Source organism: Octodon degus, unplaced genomic scaffold (assembly GCF_000260255.1).
Source record: "Octodon degus isolate 3935 unplaced genomic scaffold, OctDeg1.0 scaffold00021, whole genome shotgun sequence".
Classification (NCBI taxonomy): Eukaryota; Metazoa; Chordata; class Mammalia; order Rodentia; family Octodontidae; genus Octodon; species Octodon degus.
The window spans coordinates 11,257,930-11,268,378 of record NW_004524597.1 but is presented as its reverse complement, the minus strand read 5'-3'; the positions used below and the strand labels follow the sequence as shown (position 1 = coordinate 11,268,378).

Below are 10,449 nucleotides of genomic sequence, written 5' to 3'. Positions count from 1 at the left end.
CCGGTTCCGAAAAAAAAAAAAAAAAAGACAGGGTCTCACTGTATAGCACAGGCTGGCTTCAAACTTGCAACAGGGTTATTTGCACAGCTCTACTGTGTGCCATGAGCTGGTGGCAAAGGACTTGACTGCCTAGTGAACCCCATGAAACATACAGTTATTTCATTGTATTGATGATTTTATGTTAACCTCTGATTTTTTTTTTTTTTTTTTTTTTTTTAGACAAGGTATCTGCAGTTTGGGCTGGCCTTGTGTTCACTTCTGTAGCCCCCAGGCTGGTCTTAAACTTGCAGAGATCCTCCTGTCTCAACTTCCTGAGTGCTGGGATTATAGGCGTGTACTACCACCCACACCTGGTTCATAACCTGTTAATTCTCTTACAGGTCTGGACATGTAGATGTGCTGTCATCAAGGCCAAGGTCCTTGGCCTTTCTGTCAAGTTTTTGAGAGTTGTCTGTGTGGGTGGGACAGAGGCAGTATCAGAGGCTGTTATTGTTAAAATACAAAAGTGTCCTCACCCTACCACATTGAAGCAGTTAAAGACTTTCCTAGAGCTTCTGGGAATATTGGGGGGCTTTTACAACCCACTAAACCCAGATCTTCAAACCTTTGTACATTCAGAATAAAAAGGGTATAGCCTGAGATAGACAGATTAGACAGAAGAGCCAAGCAGGCATTTGGAGTGGCAGAGCTGGCTGTGCAATAGGCACAGGGCCTTCAGGTAACAACTCAGGAACCACTATGAAGTAGGTGAGAGAAAGAGAGAGATTGAGGTAGGAAGATTGTTGTGTATTGGAGACCAGCCTTGGCTACAAAGTGAGCTCAAAGCCAGCCTGAACTGCATAGCAAGACCCTGTCTCAAAAAGACAAAAAAAAAAAAAAAAAGTGCAACCCATTAATCCTGTGGCTAGGGATACATCATAGATATCTGTCTCCCAGACAGAGATTGCTTAAGTGCCAGTGCTGTCCAAATAGCATATTTTGTGTAACAGAGGGTACAATACAAGTTCCCTTTCTGCTGAGTTACAACAGGTGTTAAGAGTCCGTGGAGGGGCAGGGGAGATGGCTCAGTGGAATAAGTGCTTCCCTGGCAAGCTCAAAGGCCTGAGTTCAATCCCTGGTTCCACCAAAGGAAAAAAAGAGTCAGTGGAATATTTTTTTATTTTAATATTTTATTTATTTCTTTATTTGGTACATTGTCTCACTACGCAGCTCAGTCTTGTAGTAATCTTCCTGTCTCAGCTTCTCCAGCACTGAGATTACAGGTGTGTGCCACCTCACCCGGTTTCGGTGGCCACCATGGCATGCCTGGGGTTCTGGGGCTGCCACAACATGTGGTACTGGGGATTGAACCCAGATCCTTGTGCTTGCCAGACAGGTACTAGACAGGTACTTAGGCAGGTACTGAGCTATCTCCCCAGCCCCAGCCTGATGGAATATATAAGTAATGCTGTACTGTTGTCCCATCCACCCAAGAAGCCAGAGGAAAATCCCTACAAGGAGTGCCAGCTATGGATACCAACAAGTGTCTGGTATATGGACAGGTCAAGCTATGGGTCTGCCCCACAATAGATAGCTGTGGTTGTGTATCCAGTAACATAGTATTTTAGTTTGGTGCTGATATAGACAGATTAGTCAATGGACTGTGCTGAGAGCCATATAGGTAATGATTACTTAAGAGAGTCCCCTTACCATATATACTGACAGGTGCTATACAAAGAACTATGTCTTTCTGTATAAAGAGCCACAGGGTGACTTAGCCATCAGCCCAAGTGGGGCCAGGTCAAGTGGAAAAACAGTAAGATGGGTCAGGCCAAGACACAGCCAGTGCTGGGCCAATAAAAAGACCAGCAGAGCCATCTTGTAACAGTTTTACAGGTTGTATACTGCACCAAAGTACATAAGAAAAAAAGGGGTTTGCTCAGAGAAGAGAACCACTTGCTATTTCCCACAGGTACCATCCAGAGTGAGGACAGCCCAACAGGAAAAAGCCCCTGTGCTCAGGTCCTTAGAGATACCGAGGGCATAGGCCTGGTCCCAAGAAAATGGACCAGGTTAGACATTTGCAAAGAGCCAGAGAGCTAATTTGGCTTCCAGCCTTGGACCAGCTGCATAGTGAGACCCTGTCTCAAAAAGACAAAAAAAAAAAAGAAAGAAAGAAAAAAGAAAAGAAAAAAAAAAAAAAAATCATACCCCATAGCCTGAAGAGGGGTGGATTTTAAGGAAAATGAAGCCTAAGATGGTTATACTTAGGTTGGAACGTGGTTCTGATGGATAGTAAGTCCAGTATTGCAAGATTTCAGTTCAGGCTGACTTTGTTGGTGTCATTGTAAATAACTAATATAACCAGGGTTGATGCTGGCCAGTGTCAGTAACTTAGGTAACCAAAGGCATTACTGGCTCATGACCACAGAGCTGGCAGAAGACTTAAGTGGCTGAGGACTGCTATGAGAGTGGGCGGGTTAGGAGCCCGAGAACAGCCGCAAGTTGTGTTCACCTGAGCTAAGCAGCTGGAAACAAAGGCAAGTTCAGACATTTCCATTCTGTCTGTTCTTCAGGCTGCCCAATTTTCAAGCGAACTTCCTCAGTCTGACCTGGTAAAAAGACAACTATGTAGTAAATTCAAGGCCACCCTAAACTACATAGCAAGATCCTGTCTCAAAAAAAAAAGAGCCGGATGTGGGGGTTGCACACCTGTAATCTCAGCACTCGGGAGGCTGAGACAGGAGGATCACTATGAGTTTGAGACCACAAAAGTGAGCACTGGGCCAGCCTCTGCATAATGAGACCTGTCTCAGAAAAGAAAAAATAGGGGAGGTGGTGAGATAGCTCAGTGGTCTAAAGTATCTGCTTAGGCAAATGTGCAGGGACTGCGGTTCCATCCCTGGCATCACATGCCGTGCCAGCCTTACCCTCAGGATGGGCTAAGCCAACCACAAAAAAAAAAAAAAAAAAAAAGATAAAAATCACAACCGAAAGGGAACCCTTCCTTACGTCCAGGTTAAGTCCAACAACAACCAAAAAAGAATAGAACAAGATTAGTTAAGGAGCCTGGTGTGCAGTCCCATCAACCCTGGTGCCAGGTTTTTTTGTGGGCATTGAGCTACATGGGGTGGGGACATGTAGAAGACATGAGGTTTTGTTTTGTGGGGTTGTTTGTTTGTTTGTTTTGTACCAGGGATTGAATTCAGGACCTTGCGGTTGGCAGGCAGACACTTATGCCACTGAGCTATCTATCTCCCTGGCCCTACTTGAGAAATGTTGTCCAGGGTTATTCCCAGATGGGTGTGGGCAGCTAGAGGAGGGGAAAGCCTGTATTTATTTATGCCCTAGAACACTAATTAGGTTTAAAATCAGAGCATGTATCTGGGTGTAATCACAGGAGTCATGAAAGGCTGAGGCAAGAAGATCATAAATTTGAACCCAGTCTGGGCAGTTTTGCAACTTAGGACCTTGTCTTAAAAGATAAATAACAAACAATTTAAAATAAATAAAAAGGGCTGGGGAAAGAGCTCAAGATCCTAGGTTCAATCCCAGTACTATTAAAAAATAAAAAGTCAAAGAATGTATTTACTTTCATTATTAAAAAGGCAGAATACCAAGCTGGGCATGGTGGCACATACCTGTAATCCCAGTACTCGGGAGGCTGAGGAAAGACGATCCATGCCAATTCAAGGCCAGCTTGAGCTACATAGTAAGCTTAAGCTCAGCCTGAACTGCAGAGTGAGACCTTATCTCAAAAAAAAAAAAAAAAAAAAAAGAAGCAGAATATGATAGAAGAGTCTGTTGGGCCCTTGTTCTGCCTGTTTGAGACAGTTGATAGTGGAATTTTTGTGGGGCCAGTCCTGATAAAAACAAACATCATTTTGATGTCTGAGTTCTCCTGCTTTGTGAGTCATCCCAGATAATTTTCCCTGGCAAATCATGATCAATTTGTTTCCACTCCCTGTCATTTTTCCTCATGTGCTTTCTGCTTATAACCCAATTCATTGGACTTTGGCAGTCCTATAAAGAGCTGGTAATACAGGTGTTGGCCAGGCAAGGTGGCAGGGCTTCTGACAACCAGGGTAGGGATGGGGGTGGGGGTCAGGGAGTAGGATCTGGAACTGACTCTCCAGCCCAGCAGGTGGGCCTTCTGCTCATGTGTTTCAAATGTGACAGGAATGATAGTCATTGCAGAGAATGTGGGTCATCAAAAGCAAAAAAATCCACCCACTACCCAGCAGTATGCCATTATGTTGTGTCCTATAAACCTTCAATGGGAAGCATTGTTTGTATGTTTTTATTATTTAATTTTTTTTTCAATCATACTAGCCAGGTGTGGTGGCACACACCTGTAATCCCAGCACTCAGGAGGCTGAGCCAGAGGATTGCTATGAGTTTGAGGCCAGCCTGAACTACATAGCAAGACCCTATCTAAAAGAAAAAAAAAAAAAAAGGGCCAGGGAAATAGCTCAGCAGAATAAGCACTTGCCTGGCAAGCACAAGGGCCTGAGTTCAATCCCCAGTTCTCAGAAAGAAAGGAGAAAAGAGAAAAGAAAAGAAATTATACTGGCCATATAGTTTGGGACCTGTATGTCTTACCTCATAACTTACTGTGCATCTTTTTGTGAAAAAATACATCTGTTATTTGTATTGTCTGCGCAATCTTCCTTCATTTACTCGCCTGTCTCAGAGTGGGCCTTTGTTTTGTTATGTTTGCTGTGTTTGGACTATGCTAGGCAAGTGCTGTCCCACTGAGCTACACCCCCAACCCCAGTCACTCAGGATGTTCCTAAGGACCACCCTCCAGATGTACATCCCTATGGGACAGATTGCCACCCTGGAGGGTATGCTGTTGGGCCTTAGGTGGCTCTGCCCTCTCCTTCTCAAAGCAGCCAATGAGAAGCTGCATCCCTGTACCCAGGCAGTAGTGCTTACTCATTGGTATGCATTAGCTTGTGATTAGTCTTACCATTTTCCACCAGCCAAACTGTCTCAAGTTTGTCTCAGTATGCCTTTGGGTTTCCTTCCAGGATAGAGAGCTTCATCCCCAGCTGCTGTACTGTCCACCGAGTAGGAATTGCAAGGCTGGGAATCAGGTGGTTTGGACCTTTGTCTTAACAGGACCTGAGGGCTATACCTAAGTCTTCTAGAAATGTAAGGATGTGTTTGAGGAAAGTCACTGGGTTGCAGGTTTAGCTCCATGGTACATTGTTTGCCTAGCATATGCAAGTCCCTAGGTTCTATCTCCAGCACTGCAGAGAAGGGAGGGAGGGAAGGAGGGACAATAATAGGAATCCAAATTTTGAGATGCAGATATCTCTTTATTTTAAGATGATCTCTCACAGATATGGTGGTACATGTCTGTCATACCAGCACTCAGAATGCTGAGGCAGGAGAATCATTACAAGTTCTTGGCCAGCCTAGGCTACAAAGTGAGTTCAAGGCAAACCTGAACTGTGTAGCGAAATCCAGTCTCAAAAAGACAATAGATAGATAGATAAATAGATAGATAGTTGGATAGCAGATTCAGGATAAAAAATGGACATCCAGGATTGCCATGTAACCTCGTGTGGTGGGCAGTGTGCTTTGTGCAGTGCCTGCGGAGAGCCCATGCCAGTATCACTGCTGAGATATTCAGGGCAGACGGAGACAGCTTAGAGCTGAGCTCGGAGTAATTGGTCTCTAAGGGATATGGCAGGAAAGACCCCGTAGCAAATTCTGATCATCCTGTCTGGTGGGAGCCCTCATGAAAATGGTTTCAGAGTGACTGACATCCTGCTCTGCAAGCTTTGGGTTGGAAAACTCAGAAATGCTTTAGCTCAGCTCTGCCCCAGGTGTCCCTGGGGTGGAGTTTGTTGATGGCCTTAACTCCCATCCTGCAGCTTTTTGGCCCCTCACAGCGCCCACCTCCCAGACCTGGTATTTGTGGCTCAGCTTCTGTGATTTTTTTTTTCTTTTTTAAATGGGGTTCAACCATGTTGCCCAGGATGGCCTTAAACCCAAGTCCTTCCTTCTCATCCTCCCATCTCATTGTTCTGAGTAGCTGGAATGCCAGTTTATGTCACCATGCCCTTGTTTCAGAGTAATGGTTATGATATACTTAGAGAAAAGATATTGAGAAGTCTGGGTATGGGAATGTGGCTCAGTGGTAGACTTCTTTCCTTATCATAAGGTCCTGGGTTCAATCCCCAGCACCACACACACAAAAAAAAGAAAATAAGGAAATTTCAGCCAAGTGTGTAGGAGGAAGCCGCATTTGTGAGCCAGACTATTCTTACTCACAGAAGGTCCCTCCCCATGCTTCTACTGAATGGCAGGCACATTCCTATTTCCTGTCTGTCTGCAGTGCTGTTGTTCCTGGCCCTGCCTAGGCACTGAGACCCCTTCTAGCTGGGAAACACCCCCAATCCAGCCCAGGCCCAGCTATGCCTTTGGATGACCTATATGCCTCTCTTTGCAGGGCATCCTCCTGGTATATGACATTACCAACCGCTGGTCTTTTGATGGCATCGACCGGTGGATCAAGGAGATTGATGAGGTAGGTGGGGGTCTGTGCCTCGCCAGGGGAAGGTATAGGTCTGAGCTAGACCTGGGCATAACTGCTGGCCATGGCTGCACCACAGGTAGGATAAGCCTTGGTAAATAAAGGGCAGCTGGATTCTGCCATCTAGTCTGGCCCCTCTAAGCCTTCTAGGCCTACCCCACCATAGAACACAGGTGGGGGTCCTGACCATGGCTGAGGTGGGGGGAGTGTCCTGCTTTTGTGTCTCTGCTGAGTTCTGTGCCACTTTCCCAGCATGCACCTGGGGTTCCTCGGATTCTAGTTGGGAACCGGCTGCACCTGGCCTTCAAGCGGCAAGTGCCAACAGAGCAGGCTCGTGCCTATGCAGAGAAGAACTGCATGACCTTCTTTGAGGTCAGCCCCCTGTGCAACTTCAACGTCATCGAGTCCTTCACAGAACTCTCTCGCATCGTGCTCATGCGGCACGGAATGGAGAAGATCTGGAGGCCTAATCGAGGTGGGGCTGGCAGGACAGTGTGAGCTTTAGGGTATGGGTTGTACTGTGGGAGTGAAAGTGGAGGTGGCTCTTAAGAGTTGAAGCCTTGCTGGCCTCGCCCGCAGGGCACACTGAGATAGTGACTGAGACTGGGTGTGGTGGCACATACCTGTATCCCAGCGCTTGTGATTCTGAAAACAGGAGAATCACTGAGTCCAATGTATAGTGAGACCTTGTGGACCCTACACTAAATACAAAAAAAAAAAAAAAAAGTTGTCATCTTCCCTGCCCTTCTGGGGCTTGAGCAGTAGATAGGTCATCTCTTTGCCCTCCTGCTCATATGAGACCTGGAATTGTGTACCTCTATGTCCTCCTTCGCTCTAAGGTCTCACAGCTAGGCAGTCACAGAGGCCATACTTGCAGCTTTGCAGCGTTCTTTCTGTGCCATATTCTCTGCCAGGTCCCCACTTAGAATCCCAGCTCTGGCCTGGTTCTCAGGGAGATGGGACCTAGGGCCTTTGATGCTGTGGGTGGAGGGGTGGTCACAATGTCACCTTAATATGAAGACACAGGGGAGTAATACATCTAAGTCCCTGTTTCTCAAGAGGAGCCATGAAGAGCCCAATTGTTTCCTGGGCCTGTGTTGCCCACAAGGAATACCCACTGTGCCCCTGCAGACCTTACTAGGAATAGCTAAGCTAGAAAGAGCAACAGGAGGGGCTGCAGAGTGACTCACTGCAAGAGTTAGTTGATTACCTCACCTCCCTTCCTGATTGTCTGACCCCTCTTTCCTCCCACCCCAGTGTTCAGCTTGCAGGATCTCTGCTGCCGTGCCATCGTCTCCTGCACTCCTGTACATCTCATCGACAAGCTCCCACTGCCTGTCACTATCAAGAGCCACCTCAAGTCCTTCTCAATGGCAAATGGCATGAATGCTGTCATGATGCATGGCCGTTCCTATTCTCTGGCCAGTGGGGCCGGAGGCAGCAGCAGCAAAGGCAATAGCCTTAAGCGGTCCAAATCTATCCGTCCCCCTCAGAGCCCTCCCCAGAACTGCTCTCGGAGCAACTGCAAGATCTCCTAGCAGTACCAGTGCGGATCACCTGTGCAGACTCTGGGAGGCTCACTGGGGTGTTCCTGACCAGGTACTAGGCCCTGCTGTGTGTATGAGGACTTGGCCACACAGCCCTGCTTAGGAGGCACCAGGTTGCCTCCACACCTGGCCTGGGAAGAGAGGAGAAGCATGTAGGAGAACATGCTCTGTTAGACTGGCAGAAGGGCCTGTGGGCAGCTGGGCTGCTGGTGCTACAAGGCCCTGATCTGAATTAACCTCCAATGCCACAGCTATGTGGGCTTGGGCCAGGAGGGACCCTAGCTCCCCTTCTTATTTATACAGAGAACATTTCACTCATTTTGTATTTTAAAGGGCTGTCTGGAAAGCCTGGATGCAACCATGTGATGAAGTGGCCTCTCCAGGGTCACAGCCACAGGGCAAATTCCACATGTCTACAGAAGGATTTAAGGCAGTGGTGGCAGGAATGGCAAAGCTGGATGATTTTTGGATTTGCATACACTTTGTCTGGGAGGTACAGAGGGGCCAGTGGGGAACAGATGGGCAAAGGCACCCTCCAGAAGCTTCTGCAGTGATCTTGGCCCCAGCTTCATTTTTGACTGGGGTAGTCAGTGTGCTACAGCCAAGAATGTAGCTCCTGCCAACCCTCCGTGGATGTCATCCCTATACATTGGAGCTCTTAAAACTCAGGAGAAGGAAAAAATGGGACACACCCCATCTTTGCCACTCTGTAGTTCCCTCCCAATTGTGACTTGACAACTTTGGTGATGTTTACTACACAGACTCAGATCTGTACCTCCAGGTTGAGGAAGCAGAACTGTTTGCAGACTTGTGAAATGGAGCCATAGCCTATGCTCCTCTAGTGGTGTCCAGGTCACTGGCCAACTCTGTCCAGCCTCTGTTCTTAGCAGCTTGTGCTTATCAACCTCAGCTATGTTCCTGTAGCTGCTCCTTGCCTGACATAGCCCTTCTGACCAGAAGCTCACGTATCATTGGAACTTCTTTGGCCTGTTTCTTAGTGTCACAACCTGGAATAGCAGCCTCATCTACTCTGTGGGCAAGAATGGATGCTAAACCCTCTCAAGAACCGTTGGCCAGCCCCTATGCTGAAGCACAGCAAGGTCTGGTCATCTTGCCCTTCTTGAAGCCATGGACAAATCCTCCACAGTGCTCCTCCTCCTCTGTGCCCTAGGTAGCCATCTCCATGGGGACATTACCCTCTAACTGATTTCTGTCCTGGTCTGATGACAAAGCCTTCTATTACACGGTGCTCAACTCTACCTCCTGCCCTGGTCCATGGCCACAGCAGGAGCCCTGCCTCGGCCATGGCCCTCCTCACAAGTACCCTCATGTGTCCTGAGATGGATCTGCTCTCTATGGCCATATAGCACCATGGATTATTCTGTAAAGGGAGTCATGCCATCAGGGAGAGGACTGTGGTTGTGTGAGCTGCCTGATACCAGTGGCTCCCTGGCCCTGAGGCTGACCGCAGGCAGGTTAGGCAGAGGACTCCTGCCCGTCGGACTTCAGATTTCCCCCACTCACCTGTACAGCTGCTGCCAGCAAGGGCCCTTTCTTTGAAATCATGAACAAAATTGCACAGACTTTGTTTTGAGGACCTGCATGGTCTTGTGTGCACAGTATCAACACTACCCTGCTGCTGTCGGACTCCACCATTCCTGGGTTCTTTGAACTGTTCTTCATTGTACAGTAAATCTAATTCAACTGTGACGACTCTCTTTGGTTTTCTGTATATTGGGCTTTGATTTTATCTGGCCATGGTATTCTACCACAGCACTGCTTTGTGTCCACTGACCCAAAGTAACCAGGCCTTTCAGCTGCCAGCTGGTTTCACACCTCTGGCTGTAAGGGTTGATTGTGGACTGGGGCGGCCAGGCCTGGTCGCAAGCCACACTGTTTGCTAGGGGACAGGAACCAGCCTAGCCCATTTTACTGCAACCCGCCACAGCTTCAAGGACTTTTGAGAGTAGGAACCCTCTGCAGGAATGCATCTGCCACAGTACAGGCTCTGCCAGGCCCTGCGCAGTCAGGGGTATGTGAGATGTCCTGGAGCTGAACTGAGTTGGGTGGGACTGACCTCTTTGAATGTGGCCCCAAACTCCAGGAACACGGCTTATGTCTTAGGTACCATCTGTGCTGTTCCTCAGGACTATAGTGGACCTCAAGCAGCACTCCGCTCTTCCCAGCTGGGGGTTGCCACGTTACAGAGAGCTTCTTTCATGCGCCAACTAGGATCTAGGTCAGCCTCCCTCACCCCTCCTTATCGAAGCTGCTGACCCCAGCTGTAGACACTGCCACCTGGGACCATCTTTTGGTCTTGTTCTTGCCAGACCAGCCTCTTAATATATTGGTCTCTGGGTCAGGAGGTCAGACACA

General features: G+C 47.9%; 1 protein-coding gene across 1 annotated transcript in view; it reads left to right on the top strand.

Annotated features, from left to right (window-relative positions):
- Rab40c (RAB40C, member RAS oncogene family) overlaps nt 1-9,783 on the top strand; it is a 39,643-nt gene extending 29,860 nt beyond the window's left edge. The window contains exons 5-7 of the mRNA XM_004627932.2: nt 6,443-6,520; nt 6,779-7,001; nt 7,784-9,783. Coding sequence (XP_004627989.1) covers nt 6,443-6,520; nt 6,779-7,001; nt 7,784-8,064 — 582 coding nt within the window. The 3' untranslated portion in view covers nt 8,065-9,783. The remainder of the gene's footprint in view (nt 1-6,442; nt 6,521-6,778; nt 7,002-7,783) is intronic.
- Nucleotides 9,784-10,449: the final 666 nt, after the last annotated feature.